The sequence below is a fragment of the Myxine glutinosa genome, chromosome 2 (assembly GCF_964187855.1).
Source record: "Myxine glutinosa chromosome 2, kmMyxGlut1.1, whole genome shotgun sequence".
NCBI lineage: Eukaryota > Metazoa > Chordata > Myxini > Myxiniformes > Myxinidae > Myxine > Myxine glutinosa.
The window spans coordinates 87,563,618-87,583,309 of record NC_136262.1 but is presented as its reverse complement, the minus strand read 5'-3'; the positions used below and the strand labels follow the sequence as shown (position 1 = coordinate 87,583,309).

Below are 19,692 nucleotides of genomic sequence, written 5' to 3'. Positions count from 1 at the left end.
TGCAAATATTACAGAAAAGATTAGGTGAGGGTGGTTTGGGCACATGATGAAAAACCTATCGAGAAAACGGAATGAACCAATTAGAGAGAAAAGCAGATTACAGTGGAGGAATGTAGTATAATCCAGAATCCATAGTTGTTATACAGACAACCATCACACATGGTTATTTGAAGTTCATCTAGCAGCAAATAAATATTTATTTACCACACATACACATAGAAAGGCACTTGGCAAAGCAGATAGTCTCCATAACTTTACAGAATCCATAACTTTACGGATTACTGATTGATTATTATGACATTTAATGACCACTATTTTGCACATCTCGGCTAAATTTCATCAATGAAGATGAATATGAAAAAAAAAAAAATTCTATCAAAGCATCTGAAAATGCAAAGCCCATCCGTGTCCATTGTATTCGTTCTTCTTCCGTATGCTAAACACGACAAAACTACAAAAAAATTAATATGTGAATGCCGTGGAGTGTTTTAGGCTATATATATATATATATATATATATATATATATATATATCTGTGCAGTGTCTGTGTTGTGTTGTCTTGTCTTGTGTTGTCTCGTCACTGAACTACTTTCTCAAACTTTTGTGAAATCGTACCAAACTTCTGGTCTGCACATATCTCTCGTATCGGTATGTCCTAAAGGTATTTTTTTTGAAAAACTTTCCAATTTTGTTTATATTTTTTGGGGGGGGGGATGTTTTTTTTTAACAACTTAAGTTTTCAACTTCAATTGTTTATAAAATGTGATATCACGTATATTACAAATACATTTGTGCAAAATAATTGTTTGAATTATGATTGGTTTAAACCATGACAAAACGGCAACTCGGGTACAGTCATTTATCTATATATCTACACATCTGGGCAGTGTCTGTGTTGTCACTTAACGACTCCCTCAAACTTTTGTTTCCGTGGTTATGGTGTTTTTAATAACGTTGTGGTGGTTTTGAATCATGTGGTGGTGAGGTATTTTGAATTATGTGGTGATGAGGTATTTATAAATGATGTGGTGGTGAGGTGTTTTTAATTATGTGGTGGTGAGGTGTTTTGAATTACTTGGTGGTGAGGTGTTTTCAATTTCGTGGCTGTGAGGTGTTTTTATTGCGTGTTTTATGGTTGTGAGGTGTTTTTAATTTCGTGGTGGTGAGGTGTTTTTATTACGTGTTTATGGCTGAGGTGTTTTAAATTACTTGGTGGTGAGGTGTTTTTATTGCGTGTTTTATGGTTGTGAGGTGTTTTAATTTTGTGGTGGTGAGGTGTTTTTATTACGTGTTTATGGTGGTGAGGTGTTTTAAATTACTTGGTGGTGAGGTGTTTTGAATTACTTGGTGGTGAGGTGTTTTGAATTACTTGGTGGTGAGGTGTTTTTATTGCGTGTTTTATGGTTGTGAGGTGTTTTAATTTTGTGGTGGTGAGGTGTTTTTATTACGTGTTTATGGTGGTGAGGTGTTTTAAATTACTTGGTGGTGAGGTGTTTTAAATTACTTGGTGGTGAGGTGTTTTAAATTACTTGGTGGTGAGGTGTTTTGAATTACGTGGTGGTGAGGTGTTTTAAATTACTTGGTGGTGAGGTGTTTTGAATTACGTGGTGAGGTGTAATCGTCCCAAACTTCCAGTCTGCACCTACCCCTCCCCGATGTATGTGCTGAGGGGTTCTTTCTTGAAAAAAAAAAAACATTCAGCCTAAATCTCCAACCTAAATTGCTTATAAAAATGTAATATCACAAATACATTTGTGCAACATAATTGTTTGTATTATGATTGGTGTAAATCATGACAACACAGCAACTCAGGTAGTCATTATCCTCAGGAAAAATAAGCCCGTTCCTCAGTAACGACGCTTGATGAGGCGAGCGTAGCGAGCCAGTGTATGTATATATATATATATATATATATATATATATATATATATATATATATATATATATATATATTTTAAAATGAAGTTCCTGTTTTGGATAACAAAAAAAATTGCTTTATTGTGCGTGAGCCTTTGTAGCTATATGAAAGGTTATATTAAATTATTCCCAATTAGTGTGTGTGTAATATCATATTGCATGTACATTTTCCTTTTTGGGTGTAGGTAGGGGGTGTTTCAAGCACCTACAAAAAATAGAAAAAAACCCGAATAAATTTCTTCAAAATGCCAAGAGATTAGATCACTGGGTAACGCTGGGTACTCCTGCTAGAATCACAATAAGAATGAAACACAAACGATATTTTTAGCAAATCAAATGTAGTTTAAGGGCATTCTGCATACTACATACACCAATCATGAAATCATCATTTGTTCTTTAAACATGATGCAGCACACAACAGTTCGTGTGAAGGAACAATTGCCATCATTTTAAAATCTGTACGGACAAAAGTAATCATACATTCGTGTTACAAAAGAAGAAGAAAAAAAACCAATGCATTTAATCATTCTCTTCGTGACGTCATTGAGGTAATAATCATGTTTAAACATTCAAAGCGCAATTAAAGGTGAGATGTAAACAGGTAAATCTACATGTTCTTCAATGCACCAGATCACACAGATTTGCTAAAAACAATTCCAATACACTTTAATGATGCCTTTAAAATGTTTACAATAAACTTTCCTCCATTATGATTCAAATCGGAACGTGATTATTTATTTTTATACATCAGTAATTACTACACAGAGAATAATAATTCCTATGACGAGATATCCATAATTCCTATCCAGAGATATCCATAATTCCTATCCAGAGAGATTTGTAATTCCTATCCAGAGTTATCTGTAATTGCTATCCAGAGTTATCCATAATTGCTATCCAGAGATCCGTAATTGCTATCCAGAGATCCGTAATTCCTATCCAGAGTTATCTAATTGCTATCCAGAGTTATCCGTAATTCCTATCCAGAGAGATCCATAATTGCTATCCAGAGTTATCCATAATTGCTATCCAGAGTTATCCGTAATTGCTATCCAGAGTTATCCGTAATTGCTATCCAGAGTTATCCATAATTGCTATCGAGTTGTCCGTAATTGCTATCCAGAGTTATCCGCAATTGCTATCCAGAGTTATCCGTAATTGCTATCCAGAGAGATCCATACTTCCTATCCAGAGAGATCCGTAATTGCTATCCAGAGAGATCCGTAATTGCTATCCAGAAAGATCCGTAATTGTTATCCAGAGAGATCCGTAATTGCTATCCAGAGTTATCCGTAATTGCTATCCAGAGTTATCCATAATTGCTATCCAGAGTTATCCGTAATTGCTATCCAGAGTTATCCGTAATTGCTATCCAGAGAGATCCATACTTCCTATCCAGAGAGATCCGTAATTGCTATCCAGAGAGATCCGTAATTGCTATCCAGAGAGATCCGTAATTGCTATCCAGAGAGATCCGTAATTGCTATCCAGAGAGATCCGTAATTGCTATACAGAGAGATCCGTAATTGCTATCCAGAGAGATCCGTAATTGCTATCCAGAGATCCGTACTTGCTATCCCGAGAGATCCGTAATTGCTATACAGATCCGTAATTGCTATCCAGTTATCCATAATTGCTATCCAGAGTTATCCGTAATTGCTATCCAGAGAGATACATAATTGCTATCTAGAGAGATCCGTAATTGCTATCCAGAGTTATCCATAATTGCTATACAGAGTTATCCGTAATTGCTATCCAGTTATCCATAATTGCTATCCAGAGAGATCCATACTTGCTATCCAGAGAGATCTGTAATTCCTATCTGGAGATCCATAATTGCTATCTAGAGAGATCCGTAATTGCTATCCAGAGTTATCCATAATTGCTATCCAGAGTTATCCATAATTGCTATCCAGAGAGATCTGTAATTCCTATCTGGAGAGATCCATAATTGATATCCAGAAAAATCCATAATTGCTATCCAGAGAGATTCGTAATTGCTACCCAGAGTTATCTGTAATTGCTATCCACAGTTATCCGTAATTGCTATCCAAAGATATCCATAATTCCTATGCAGAGAACAATAATTCCTATGTAAAGAACTCGATAATTCCTATCCGGAGATATCCACAATTCCTATGCAGTGAAGAATAATTCCTATGTAAAGAACTCATTAATGCATATCCAGAGATATCCGTAATTCATATCCAGAGATATCTATAATTCCTATCACGAGATATCTGTAGTTCCTATCCCGAGATATCCGCAATTGCTATTCAGAGATATTTGAAAAAGTTCTGCCATAACAAAAAAATTTTTAAATAAACAAGCTGCAATGTTGATACTGATTCTACAAAAGAATGGACTCAATTTTCAAAGCATTCTGAGATTTTAAAATAATTTGTGTTGGTGTTTCAATCTGCCAGGAGCTCTTTCCTGTCATTGCTACAACTTCAACCTGCCCCCAAATCCTTTAGAATATCTCTGGATCTGTGTCCCGTTTATGTGCATGCTCTACTAATCTGTCAATTGGACGATTTTATATACGAGGCCCTCTTAACCAACTTACAACTCTTTCCTCTTCTCCCACCCAAGCTCTTTTCCTCATCTTTGGCAACTTCAACTGCATGTCCACTGCCTGGCATTAGACCGCACACCACTGCTCATGATCATGTACCCATGGCCTCACTCAATATGTAGGATTCCCAACACTCACTATACAATCGTTTACAAATGTCTCTCAAACCGTTCCTGCTCTTTCTCAGATGACGTCCTCTTGAAAGTATCCATCTCTGTGGTGGTGTTTTGGGAATGGCCAACGCACTGAAATATTTTGCAGTTCAATCAGGCATGCCCATCTGGCCTGCAAGTCTCCCATACTTTCCACCACCTGGCCCACCATCTCTGGACACAATGCTACGGAATTCTCTCTATCGTAATGCCTCCAACTATCCTGCCCACATCTTTTCTTGAGGAATTTGCAAAAAATAAAAGAAAAGCAGTCGACTTATCCTCTTGGAAAGCCAAGCCTGCTGAAGGGAACCCGCAGTCTCCCACATTCGTACTCATGAAATGCAGGTTTGTGGCCTCGCAGTGTTTTATTGACCCCAACCCACTATTGCTCTTCTTGCATTCTCACCCCCCTGACAAAACCTTGCCCTATCACAATCCCTTACCATAAACCCCTAGTTTGTTACCTTCCACAAATCAAAACTCAAAGCTCACCTCATTAATTCAACCTGCTCTTGCATGTGTGACTATCTTCCTGAGTCTGGTATATTATTCAGGTCTGCTGCCGATCACCTCATGGTCTCTGAAGTTTATGACAGACACCGATACCCTGTACCTCTTTCACATCAGCTACTTCCTCTCCGCATAATGTTCTACATCCTTATCCTGATTTTCCCTTCATCCCAATGTTTATTGACCCTTTGCCCCATGTTGTTCTGCTCTACCACAAATTTCAACAACTATATACAATAAACATTCATTGCAGAAATATCGGACATCAGAATCGGATGAGAATTGTATTGCGACATTCACCGGGACAGTTCCCACTCTAGACAGAGCTGCAGTTTATGGGCCGCTATTTTGGTGGTGGAGTTGAATCAGCCGACGCACCTCTCCGGCCTTCCCTTCGCTCAAGAGCCCACTGCATGCTCCAGATGCTCAGTGGGCGCATGTAAGCAAGTGACCGGAATATGCCCTGCTCACAGTATGCCTCTGGTGTTTGAAAAGACATGCCCAGGCGCTCCCACACAGTGCGGTACGTGCCCTCGGCAGTGTGAAAGCCTGCTTCCACCATTCCCTGCCAGCCAGCACATGTGCAAACATCACACACTGTACAAGTCCACTTATTCAAAATGCATTCTAGGTTAGGGGAATATCGAGTGTTCCTACAATTTCATAGATATCATTTTAGTGTTCATCCCAAGTTTCCCTGAAGACATTAACAATCAACCCCCTGAGGTGTATGGTATATATGTAGTTCGAAAATAATCTTAATCAAACTACAATCATGAAGCCATGGTGCTGGAAAATGGAACATGTCATCCTTCAAATCGATTGTTAAAATCCAGATGTCTCATGTGCATCGCTTACATTTGTCGAATGACGGGGGCCTTTGGGCTCGTGTCGTCACGTCTGTCAACTAGCTCGATTAATTTTCGAATCCAAGTTTCAAAGCGAAATGATTCAAAGGAAAGTTGTGCAATACATCACATCTCAAACTGCTAACCATCATTTTTTAGGCCTTTGATGGAACATCATTTACTGCCATAATATCAAGTCAAAGCCTCATTTACAAATTGATTCTACACTGATTCTTGTAGCAAAAGTTATGAATTCGTGATGCCATCAGCCCTCCTAAAAGGACTGGCAGGAGAGCCTAGAGCTGAGCTCACGTCTGAGCTGTGTTGTTTAATACGTCCGCCACTCGCCACATGTTGCAAATAGATGCTCTTCAACAATTATACAATTTATTTGCAAACAGTTGCGTTGGTGTACCAGTGATCAAACATCCAATATTCCGAGCTAATGAAATGCGTTCATTCCTGCAGATACATTACTTCCTGCAGACCTGAGTGATCTGACCGCCACCCAGTGTCTATATTCTAATCTATACGAAACGTATATTTTTTAACCAATATTCGAAATTCAGGATTTATTTGGTGTTATGTGGCGAACATGGTGACCTGATCGGCAAAAGTTTGTGAAGCATCAAAATCCATTTGGACACCGAGGCCCTGCATGCTCACCTCCGAGCTGCCTGGCCTGGATTCCAATCTAGGCCCAGCTATAAACTGTCATCCTGGTGTTTCATAGGTGGGGCGATTCGTTAAATTGTGCCATCCCTTGGAATGACGTTAAACTGGGCATTCATCTGTCAGTATTATTTGGTGGACGTTAAATAAACCACATTGTCCTTTGGGAAGAATCGGTGAGCGAACACATCACCCTGGCCAAATACCAAATCCCTGTTATAACCTACAGGGGATGGACGGATTCGGACGAAATTTGGTGGACAGGTTGGGTGTGTGACAAGGACGAATTGATTAGATTTTGGTGAAGATCCAATAATATTTTAAGTGATTCTTCACCATTGAGAGATAGGACCAAAAACGACATGTAGCATAGTATTTCAAAAAATTGTGGAAGGATTCTGACAAAACTAAGTAAATGAGTTGGTTAAATGACAATAACAAGCTGATTCGCTTTTGGTTTTGGTCCAGATGCAGATCTGGCCTATCAACGGGATACAAAATGCAAACTGTTCTGCCTTGTGGAGGTATGCGCTCTACTGAGTGCCTTCTAGTTATTGTTATTTAATTACAATGGGGCTGACCAATCCACACATAGCAATAATTGATGAAAATAAATATACAACTGTTAGGTTGGTTGCCATGAGTGCCATTACCTCTTGAATCATGGTGGCAGCAAGTGCGTATACGACACCAACCCACACTTCAAAAGACTGTACGCTGGATAGGTCCACTTCACCATTGGGCAGCATCCCATTCACCGCACCCATCTTCCCATCTGCAAACCCCTTCACATTCAGCTCGTACACAGTCTGCAGTGCACTCCGTATATGCTCCACTGGAAACACCTGTGCATACACAGGGTGGTCCAAAAGTTCGTTCTCTGAAGTAAAGTGTATCCAGTCATTGTAAATTTTTTATCAAGTAGTTATTGATATATATTTAATAAACAAAGCATTGTCATTTTACTGAAAAGAAACGAGGTTTGCCAAGTTGGATCTCTTTCTGACGCATAATAATTTTGCTGGATCTGAGCATCGTAGTCTTCAGAAGTTGAGTATGTATTTGTACATATATATTTACCAAAATACAGGGGGTAAATTATTCACATCAGTCATCAATGAGTGTTAGCACAAGTGTTTGTAAATCCAATTAGCATTGACCTGGATCAGATGTCGAGGTAGCCCCCCCTACCCCCCACCCCATCCCCTCCCCATGCCGTCTGTCTCTTCACCCTCTCTTCCATCTGTGTTCAAATCACCCCCATTGTCCTTTCACCCAAGTCAACAAAGGGCATTCACATGAGCTACCTCAGCAGACACTTACGGGGTTGGGGGGATTGCTCTCTCGGCTTGGGGGGGGGGGGGGTCGGCAGGGTAGAGGGCTGGGTATAAAATTCAGCGATGCGCACACCCATGCAGAGGAGCCACAGAGTGAAATAGAGAAGCAGAGAGAGAGAGCAACGCGGGGGGGGGGGGGGGGGGGAGGGAGGGGGGCACAGCAGAAGGAGCACAGACCTTGTGCCGAGGCAAAGAGACCCGGAGAGACACTCAGCATGCCACACAAGACATCACCAGTGGAGAAGGGTCTGTAGGTGATCCTGCTGCAAAGCATCATTGGCATCTCCGCTGACTTGCAATATCAGCCTGTGTCGCCCCTCCCGACACTCTATCAGGGAAGACCGCACACACCAACACCACATACCAATGTCTCCTCGCCTGTTTGTCCTGTGTTCCTAACTGAATCTGCCCTCGTCAAGGATAGTCTGAGGATAGCTGTGGTAGCTGTTACCGTCTAGGTTAAGCATACCATTCTGGTTTCTGTGCAATATTTAAATTTTTGTTATCCTTACTGTTCCTCATCCCCATTATTTATTGAACCTCCTATTTCTAACATGTATTTCTGTGCATTTTGAACCTCGGTATCGTCCTCCCGTGCAATAAAATGCCCCTCAGGACTGTATGCATGCTAAAACCCCATGTGGCCAAATTCATGAATACTGCCGCACCGCAAACCAGTCACATGTGCTGGAGAGGTAGAGCCTATGCTTTCAGTGCAGGATCTTGCGAGTCATCTCAGGTGGACTCGCATCCCCCTGCTATGGAGAACGAGTCATTACAATATACGTTATAAATTAGGGATAGAACATTGAGGATAGTGAAATAGTAGATATTTACGATTGGTATTTTGCATTGAAAGTTAGAGAGGAAAGTTAGAGATTCGAGTGAGAGTTAGACAGTAGGAACCATTTTTGGCCAAAGTCTTTCATGAACTGGCTGGCCAGGCCTGATGTTTGGCTGAAGATAACTTGGGTAGGAATTCACCATTTGTTCCAGGGTCCAGACAATAACTGGACTCCTCTTCACAACAAAGTGTTCTTCAATGTCCACCGGCTAATGCCAGAAGATGGGACACCCGGCTTAAGGTCCATCCAAGTGACGACACAATTTGTGATGCAACACCCAACCTGCGATGCACCAATCTGACGGTTTATATTCTGGTCAGGAATCAAAAGCAGACGAGACGGTACAGAGTTATGGCACTTATTTTGAACTATCATAATCGGACTGTTGAGGTACTTTACGAGCACCAATTAAAAAAGTTATTGAGAAGGAAAACAACTCATAATTGCTTCTGCAAATGTTTTCATCGAAATTATAGCTGTCTCCCTTGACATATCTCGTGCCTTGGACATGGTCTGGCACCCCGCCCTGCTCACCAAACTCTCCTCCTATGATATCCATGGAAACCTCCATGCATGGCTTGCGGACTTCCTCTCTAGTCGTAGTCAACGTGTGGCCCTGAATGGAATTCTCTCATCTCCCCCTTCCTGTCCAGGCTGGAGTTCCTCAAGGAAGTGTTCTGGGCCCTGTGCTTTTTCTGGTCTTCATCAATGATCTCTCTGACTCTCTGGACAATCCTCTCCATCTCTGACGACTCAACTGTGTGCAGACCTGGACAAAATCACAAACTGGTCAAACAAGTGGAACATGTCTTTCAATCCTGACAAATCTCACACTCTCACTATGTCTCTCCCAAAAGACCATCTGGACAACCCTCCCATCTACTTTCTGAACAATCCTCTTTAAGTAGTTCTGTCTCTCAAGCTTTTGGGTCTCACTTTTGGGTTTTGGGTCTCGCTCCAAAGAAAAGCCTCCAAAGCCAGTCGCCAACTGGGAATTCTCCGCCATGCAGTCCTTCATTGGCACACCTGAGCTCCTCACCACATACAAGGCTTTCATCCATAGCTCAATGGAATACTGCTCTCCCCTCTGGGCTGGTGCTCCTGCCTCACACCTAGCTCAGCTTCACGCTGTTGAAACCAAAGCATTCAGAATCATTGGAATCTTCCGTGATGAAGTCGATTCTGAAGGCCTTTCACTCTCTCACCGCAGGCAGGTAGGTGGTCTTTCTGTCTTCTACCAACTCCTCTCCGGCCTTGTACCCCCTGCTCTGTCTGTGCTCTGTCCCCCAAATATTCCTTCAGGATGCACAAGATCTGCCAGCAACTCTCTTCTGGTGAAACTGCCAAAATCAAGACTCTATTCACCTTCAATATTTCATTCCTCTTTTCTCCTGCCTCTGGAACAAACTCCCTCACTCTCTTCAATCCCACTCCTCCCTCCAGGTCTTAAAAACAGCTGTTCATCACCATCTCTTATCTTCCCTTATCCAAAACCTTGATCTTTTCTACCCCCATTAAAACACCCCAAATCCACCTCTTTCAATCTCCAACTTCTTTCCTGAAATTCCTAGTAGTGTTCATTTGCTTTATACCGTGTACCCCTCCCTCCCACCCCCTCCCCCCCCCCCCCCAGCCCTCTCCCTTCCCCAGATCTACCGACGTCCCTTGTCTCTACTGTTGTTGTGCTTGTATGCTTTCCTCTTCCTCCTCCCCAATTGTATGTTTTATGTGTCCGTGCATGTTTGTGTTTAATGTGTTCGCTCTTGCATGAGCCTAGACTCTGTATACAAAAAAAAAAAAAAAAAAAAAAAAATCTGTTGGGGCTGTTTTTGTCTCGTCTTTTTTGAGTACATCTTTTCAAGGGGGCTCTGTGAAGTCAATGCCACAGATAGGTGATCGAACTAATGGCCACTTCCTGTGCAAATGTCCTTGTACTACATTTACAAATGGCACAGCATCAACAACAACGACGATGACAACGACGTGATAGAACAGCCTCTGGAAGAAAATTCTACAGATGGTAGGAGAAACAAGGAACCAGAGTTGAGATGTGCAGTAAGCCTGGATGTTCGACGTTTAAACCAGGAGGGGTTTACTGGACCAACATGTGCATCCTGGAATTGCTGAAAAGCAGATGGAACTAGATAAGAGGAGATGTGATAAATATCAGAGGCCACCAAACTTGCTGTGACAGTGAGAGCACAGACCTTGTGCTTCAGCCTCCTCATGGAAGATTCCAATAATGTTGAGAGCTTTAGAGTTCTTATAATCCAGGAAAGTCAGACGTGAGGCTGGGGTGCCAGCCCATAGTGGAGAGAAGTACTCCATTGAGCTACAGGAAAGGCCTTGTATGCTATGGCTCTGATTTTAAGGAAAGACATGGAACAGTCGACAATGCCCTGGCTTTGGGGGCAAATAAACTGGTGCGGAAACATCGCAGTGTGGTGTGTTGTAGGACCTATAGCAACAAGCAAGGTTACCAGAACTTGTTCCGTAACCTTTTCAAAACATGCAGAATCGTCACAGTTTTCCCATCACGAACAAACTTAAGGTGTAGTACTCTTCACGAGCAAAAAGGCGATTTCAATCATTTTCTCAGGCAATTTCTGCTTTGTTTGGTCGAGGCGATAAAAAGGCCGACTTTTGAGAACGCCATTGGAATGTCCCTGGAAGCTCGTTTCAGCAGACCATGCGTTTCTGTAACCAGCGTGCAAGTTGAAAACAATAGTATTCACTCACCATTTGTTTACAAAATCTCGATCAAATCCTCGACAACACCATGAACTTCATAATCATGATCGGGAAAAGTCACCGCAGATAATACAAATGTCAGGTACTTGTGCAAGGTCAAATAAGAAAAGCAGCATGTGTAGCCAACAAACCTCATCTGTTCCAGATCCCAAGCCGCATGCACGCAAATACCACTGCCCAGCACACTGGTCGGCCATTACGCTGTTGGCATAATGCTTTGCGCTGCTGTCATACTTGTAATAATGGCCTGCATGCAAAGAAATATAAAAATAAAAACCTAGCTATCCTGTTGTCAGCTCGTTCAATCACATGGCCTAAACAAACATACCTTTCTTCTTCGTTTGTATGCAGCACACGGCTGCGGGGTAGCATCATTGTCTGAGGACGTGGCCGTGCTGCTACTGCAATGGCCTCTGCTAGATAGGCCAGTTATTTGGAATTTGGTCATGGTGCTGGCGATAGCTCGCCTATCCTTCGTGAATGACACCATGGGATCTTTAACGCCCACCAACGAATGCAGGCAGACAGGACGCCTAGTTTAACGTCCAGCCGAGGGATGGCACACACATTGATGAAACACAGGGGCGAAAGTTTATCGCTGGATCGGGATTCAAACCCAGGCTAGACAGGTCAGAGTTGATTGTGCGTACCTGTATGCCATCCTGCCAGTCAATGGATATGCTGATGGAAGAGGATAACCCAGATCTATCAAAACAAATACTACCATTCCCACAAACCCTTTCTTCCTTATCAAATGCTGTCACAAATTGTACAAACTACATTTGCCTGCGGTTTGCTACACCACCTGTAAGTTGTCTCTGTGGTCTGATTTTGAAGTCCTGGAAAAGGGGTATCTTATTTATCAAATAATTTATTTAATCAATATATTTATCAAATATTAAAGAGGGGTAATTTGAAAAACTAATTGGAAAGGGAAAAATAAGAGGAATTTATTTCTATTTATCTGGGGTTCATAATGGAACTTGTATGTATTTCACATGCAGGACAAAGACATGATACATATCAGTGTACATTTACCTGAATTACAAGGACACGAGCAGAGAATGGACAAAAATATGCTCTATTGTATTTCAACCTGGATTTCCAACATTGTTTCAAATGGGAATGCTAAACAGGCCGACCCCCTTACCCAGAAGGAAACATTGGTAAGTTAAGCAAAGCAGGGGTAGGAGATATGGGAATGTATGGAATATAATGGATTAGAAAGGGGGAAAGGGATGAAGACAAGGGAAATCGAATCCTCTCATAACCATCATTTTATTTGTAGACTTTTGATCACTAACTTTCCTCAACATATTATATTACAGGGACATGCAAATTTGGAACAAACTGTTACCTGTTGATACATAATGAAATAACAGGCTCTATGTCATAAACGTCATTTCTAACAAAATATCCAAGAACCAGAAGCATTTGCAAATAAAACAAACACACCATTTACAAAGCATAAAGCAGACACTGAGCTTTCTGGCATGACAAGGCCAAGGCCAAGGTGCGTACACATCACGAGCAGACTCGCTGCACCTTCATCGATTTGCTTTTGATCAGAGAGTGATACAACGAGACAACAACATTTCCTAAAAGAGGATCCCAAACTCAATTATTTTTCCCTGAAAGCCATTGAAAATCGTTAATCACAGTATAATTTTAAGGGGAGAATTTTAAATTTTTTTATTGCCAATCACAAAGTGCTGAAAAAAGCCGTAAAGTGTCAATTTTCGATTTTGCCAGTGACGTCACACTCAGAGCCCACCTTGATCCGAATGGCGGCTTACATAGAGAAACAGTGCATGTCGAATTCGGTTTCCAATATCGATTCCACCATCATTAGCAACTCTGAAGGTTCTGAGTATGATGAAACTTATCAGTGGAATTTTGAAGAAATCATTGGAGACAAAATTAGTGATGGAATGCTGTTTTGAACCTTATGCGAGTGATTCAGATGAAGATGGTGACAATGGAAGTGTTAGTGAAGATGAAAACGCTGATCGCATGTTTACTACAGATTGGCAGGTTTGTTTTTCCATTCAATTGTATCGTTTGAACCATTCTTTCAAAATCGGGGTTACAAGGGTTTTGTATCGATTGATAAATCGGTTTTATTACTCCAGCAGAAACACCCGTCATCGTCCGACAGCAGACACCACCCAGGCACACTTGGATACCACCACCAAAATGGGTAACAAATGCTTTGTCCCACCGTTGCAGGCTGATCAGGTGTCCTCTGTGTTACGGTATCATCCAGTTTCATACTTTCCCGGGATGCCATTGTGTCCGTGTCTTGTCCAAGCTGTGTCATGTGTGTGCTGTACTGTGTCAGTGTGTGTCGTGCCATGTCGATGGCCTGCCCCAGTGTAGGTGGGAGTGGTGCTATGGGCGAGAGGGGGTGGTGGGTGTTGTTAGGGTGTGGGGTGGTGGTGGGTATTGTGGGGGTGATGATTGATGGTAGAGGGGGGAGTGGTGCTGGATGGTCTTAATTTTGAGCAGTGGCTGTTTATTCTGCTTAATCACGGGGAATACATCCTCTCTCTCAACCGTGGCGGATAACCATAACTAACCATCTCTGTTGTTTCATAACAGTGCTCTGTAAAATGTTCCGAGCACAAAATCAAGCAATTTGAAGGCCCGATCCACACTCGAGTATTTCGGACAAACCTCGTCCAATGTCTGGCAAACTAGCAGTCTTTCAGCCATTGGTGTAGCATGGAACCATGTCGGTTTGTATTACTACAAGCACCAAGGATACATCAACTAGGCATATTTGTGGAAAATCGAAAATTATTCGCAGTTTGACTTGAATAGTATGCCGTTTCAAGTGTCCGTGCCAATTGGCTGGTTTTGCTCGGTCCATGGACTTTACTCGGCCCAAGCGATGCAACCGGTAGACAGTACAAAAATGGTGGTCGACTTCTGAGTGAGACGTCACGGCTAAGCGTGAAGAAGAACAAGATTGACTGTTAATCACAAAATTACCTACTTTATAAAGAGTAAATTGGAAAAATCCATGTTTTAATTTTGTCGGGTATCACAGGATGGATTAGCGTCGAGTTTGTCTGAGCGTTTGGGTTCCCCCTTAAGTTTATTCTGCAGCAATCTGCAACCACAGTAACTACGACAGCAATTCGAAAATAGTAAACCCTTTACTCAGTCCATTTTCAAACATCGTGCAAGTAATATTGGAAAACTTACCATTGAACAGAAGCCTATCGTAGGCATCTTTACCCCGAGTCAGGATGTCGTGGTAATTGTCATATACATCCTTATCCCCATTCATTTCCGCAATCTTGCGCATGACACACAGTGAGGCAATAAATAATCCTCCACAGTATGCACTGCAAGAAAACACCGCAGCCACAGACATGTTACAAGACAAGGTCTGCAGATAGATGGGGCAAAGCAAGGCATGCAGAAAATTGTTTGCATCAGTTTGGACTTTGGTAAAGGCTGTGGAAGGCATCAATGAGAATCCAAGATAGGAAACTCTAGCCTCACCGGATGAGAAAGCCCTTTGTGAATCAGTGCAAAAAAGGTTTTAAAAAAACAAAAGATAAAAGGTCAAAATATTTACCTGGGACCTTTCACAGGCCAACCATCATAGGTTTGGTCCGCACAGCCCGAGTTCTCGATCAAGCCATCACCATCAGTGTCGTATCTCATATGATAATTCATCACCTTCTAGTAGCACACAATGGGAATAGGCAAATACTCAAAAAAAAAAAATGAAAAAAAAAAAAGTCCAAGCTTTCTGCAGTCACAAACTTGTATTCAGCGATAGGTTGTTCAGATTTCCAATTTGTTCATCAAAACGGGATTCTTACCCAAAAGTGACTTCACGATAACGGAATCTGATATAACATGTTTTTTGTGATGAAACTCAAATATATACAAACACTAACATCTCCAAACTCATTTTAAAGGTAATATTTGAATATTACATTTAAAATGAGTTTGGCGATGTTAGTGTTTGCCTGGCTTTTTTCCCCGGCTTTTTTAACCGATTATAATTAATCATTTTAATACTTTGTTATTTGACAAGATTTATCTTGAGATCACTTTTATCTGCACATTCAATAGGGTAATTACAGAGAATGAAATACACATACACACCATTCCAGAGATAGCAACCAATATCACAAACACACACATACGTTTGTGGGGGGGGGGGGGGGGGGGTGGAGGGGGGAGGGTAGATGAAAGAATCCCATGGTAATGGTAGGGTTGTATAATCGTAGCATGGACCATGGACGCGTAGGAGAAATCTCGATGTACCCAAGTAGGGAAACTGTAGCTTAAGATTGTTGATGTGTCTTCACACGAGGGGTGAAGCAGTGATAATTACTTAGGGATAAAGGTTAGTTTTCCCCAGTATGTGATTTTCCCTCTGTAATTTTCCCTAACATTTTACATTTACAAAGCCAGCCATGAAAACTCCCATTAAACAACATTTACAACCAGCGCCGGCCCTATGAACACTCACGGCAACTAAGCCCCGCCCACATGAACACTGACAGCAAAAGGCCACGCCCACAGAGATGGGTGTGGAAGAAAGCCGGCACACCACACCCCTGAAGGTCGTGATTGGCCAAGATGGCCCGGGGTGACATCAGAGTGAGAAGCTTCTCGGGACGTTGATGAAGGAGTCGATCTCGGTTTTTTTGATGAGAAGGCTTGGCCATTTTTGTGCAGGCTGTGAGGAGAGTGTTTCTGCTGTAGCGATTGAAAAGGCGTTTCAATTATTGTCGGCTCGCAAGGAAGCTGAAGGCCGCGTGCGCTTCCCCAGACGGTGGAGGAGAAAGGAGGCCGTCTCCTCTACTCGCCTCACCACCCTTGGCGCCATTTTGTGCACTCCGGCACAACAGAACTGAACCATTGCCCCACTCTCCACGAAGAGGGACACTTGAGGCCAAAGCTGAGTACCGGCCAGCTAAAAGGCTTTTATTTGATTTTACCTTTCCCCTGTGTGTCCAGTTTTGAGTCCGGGTGTGGAGGTACCTCAGTTAGAATTTTAGTTTTACCTCAGCCTTTATTTTCATTCTTCGATTTATTTTCATTAAATCATTATTGTTGAATTTACTGTCGTGTTTACTCATTTATGATTTCGGAATAAACCCGTGTGTTCAGATCAGATAAACGCTTCGCCTTCCTTCATCCTGCATGTGACAAAAGTACCGCCATTTTTCGGGCTGCCGCCTCAGGAGTAAAACTGTCTCAGCTATACGTCCAAGGCTGGTTTTAACGAGCTAAGAACAGGACAATATATATATATATATACATACAAACATATATACATATATACAGTCACGTGAAAAAGTAAGTACACCCCATGTAAAGTTTTGACTTTTTCAACATATTTCAATATACAGTGAAACCTTGACTTACGAGTGCACCAACTTACGAGTTTTCCGAGATACGAGCCGTCGCTCGGGCGGTTTTTTGCTTTGAGATGCGAGCCGAGATCTGAGTTACGAGCTTACGCCACCCGCCACTAGGTGGCCCAACGAGCGTTCCGGTCACGTGGTTATCTTGCCGTGCAAGCATCTCTGCCGTATATCGCTGCTGCTTTGTTTTCGCATGTTGGTTATTTTGGAAAATTTCTTAGTTTTAACCATGGGTCCTAAGAAATTGAGTGCCAAGGGCAGTACTGAGAAGAAGAAGAGGATGATGTGCTTGGATATAAAACACGCAATCGTCGAAAAACATGAGCGAGGTGTGCGTGTTGTCGACATGGCGAGGCAGTACGATCGTAGTACTTCTACGATATGTACGATTTTGAAGCAGAAAGAGTCGATAAAGGCTATAACGCCAGCCAAGGGCGTTACGATTATTTCAAAGCTCCGGACCTCTATCCATGAAGAGATGGAAAATTTTCGAAACATTTTGAAAGGGAGGAAGAAACAAACCTCGTTGGACAGGTTTTTATTGAAACGCCCTGCAAGTGAAAGCGAGGAAAGTGTGGCGAAAAGGGCAAAAGTTATCTCCTCCACCTCCGCCAGCATCTTCGTCTGATCTTCAAGGTAAATACACTGTAGCGCGATGCTGCGCACGCTAATGCTTACGCAAGGAGCAAGCGGACAACGCGGTTCATACAAGAGTCTTTATTCAAACTGCAGCACTAAGCTGCTCAAGGCTGCGTGCCCCGTCTATATCCTGAGGCCACGCCTCTCTCCCCGGCGAGGCCCACCCCCACTTGGTGTGCGGGGTGATGTCACCACGTCAGTGCTTTCGTGTCCGCCACAACACTTAATAAAACCAGTTTATTTCTTTACATTGAAGGAGTCTGGACTCCAGCAGAATACGGATAAAAGGATGGCAAGGCACAAACTCGTCCGAGAAGATGTTTATTCGTAAAACCAACTCGGGAACACTAAAAAGCCCGTTTATCGGGCTGCCTTATAAAGCAAAACCAAAAACCCAAACCGAAACCAAAAGCCACGCCTCTGCTTCGTGGTCACGTGATCCACAGGTGGAGCTCATTATACCCGCACGCGCGGGACGCTTTGGCGGTCACGTGACCAGCCACTCTGGCGCCGGGGATCCCCGCCGGTGACGTCACCGGCTGGAGCAAGGAGATTCTGATGCCGGTCTTGCTTGGGGGACCCATGGGTCGCTACAACATTCTCTTTTATTATGAACAGTATATACGAGGTCGTGCTTGTTTATACATTATTTGTTATTTATAAAGTACATTTTTCTTATTTAAAAACACGTAACAAAAAAAATTGGTGTGGTTTTTTGGGGGCTGGAACGGATTAATAGCATTTCAATGCCTTTTAATGGGGAAATTTAATTTGAGAAACGAGCAAATTGAGTTACGAGCTCGGTCACAGAACGAATTAAACTCGTAAGTCAAGGTTTCACTGTACAGCTATTTGATCTTCATTTCAACAATATTGATAGATAAAGGTGATATAATATAACAAATATCATAAAACATTTACATTTTGTAGTCCATTGTATAATTTAAATAAACATAAATGCAAATTTCGCATGTGGAAAAATTAAGTACACCCTTGGCTCGAATAGGTGGTATTTCCCCCTTTGGCAGAAGCAACCTCAAGTAGGCGTTTCTTATAACTGTCTACAAGTCTCTGACATCGACTGGGAGAAATTTTTGCCCACTCCTCCATGCAGAATTCTTTCAGCTGTGTGATGTTTGAGGGGTTTCTTGCATGCACAGCTCATTTCAAATCCTCCCACAACATCTCGATGCGATTTAGATCCGGGATTTGACTTGGCCATTCCAGAACCCTCCATTTCTTTCTTTTCAGCCATTCCTTGGTGGATTTACTGGTATGTTTAGGGTCATTGTCATGTTGCAAGGTCCACCTTCGGTTGAGCTTCAACTGTCCGAAAGATGGCCTCACATTATCCTCAAGCACCCTCTGGTACAATGAAGAATTCAGAGTGGATTCTATGATGGTGAGCTACCCAGGCCCTGATGCAGCAAAGCTGCCCCAAACCATAATATTTCCACCACCATGCTTTACAGTTGGTATCAGGTTCTTGTGGTCAAATGCTGTCTTTGGTTTTTGCCAAACATGTCTTCTGCTACTGTGGCCAAATAGCTCTACCTTTGACTCATCTGTCCAGAGCACATTGTTCCAGAAGTGCTGGTCTTTGCCTAGGTGTTCATTGGCAAACTTTAGTCTTGCCCTGATGTTCTTTCCGGACAGCAAAGGTTTCCTCCTGGCACACCTCCCATGTAGATCAAATTTGTGCAGCCTCTTTCTAATGGTAGACTCGTGCACTTTGACATCAACAGTGGCAAGAGCTACCTGTAGGTCCCGTGATGACATTCTGGGGTTCTTGGAGACTTCATTCACCATCTTGCGGTCTGCTCTAGGGCTGAACTTGCTGGGGCGGCCTGGCCTGAACAAGTTGGCAGTTGTTTGGAATCTTCTCCACTTGGAGATGATCTTCCAGACAGTTGAATGATTGATTTCAAATTGTTTGGAGATCTTTTTAAATCCCTTCCCAGACTCGTAGGCATCTATAACCTTCTTTCTGAAGGCCTCAGAGAGCTCTTTTGATCTAGGCATGGTGACGCCACACACTTTA

At 42.3% G+C, this 19,692-nt stretch overlaps 1 protein-coding gene and 1 long non-coding RNA gene across 3 annotated transcripts in view; one reads left to right on the top strand and one right to left on the bottom strand.

The window, feature by feature from the left end:
* The first annotated feature begins 902 nt into the window (after positions 1–902).
* LOC144890615 (uncharacterized) lies at positions 903–1,330 on the top strand. The gene is made up of 3 exons (XR_013622318.1): positions 903–1,036; positions 1,087–1,167; positions 1,221–1,330. It is a non-coding gene; the product is annotated as an uncharacterized LOC144890615 (long non-coding RNA).
* Positions 1,331–2,238: 908 nt separating this feature from the next.
* GBA2 (glucosylceramidase beta 2) overlaps positions 2,239–19,692 on the bottom strand; it is a 69,825-nt gene continuing 52,371 nt past the window's right edge. For both annotated transcript variants that reach the window (XM_068107862.2, XM_078771182.1), the window contains 5 exons: positions 15,203–15,309; positions 14,824–14,966; positions 11,745–11,860; positions 7,334–7,525; positions 2,239–5,725 (listed from right to left, as the gene is read on the bottom strand). In XM_068107862.2, coding sequence (XP_067963963.2) covers positions 5,504–5,725; positions 7,334–7,525; positions 11,745–11,860; positions 14,824–14,966; positions 15,203–15,309 — 780 coding nt within the window. In that variant the 3' untranslated portion in view covers positions 2,239–5,503. The remainder of the gene's footprint in view (positions 5,726–7,333; positions 7,526–11,744; positions 11,861–14,823; positions 14,967–15,202; positions 15,310–19,692) is intronic.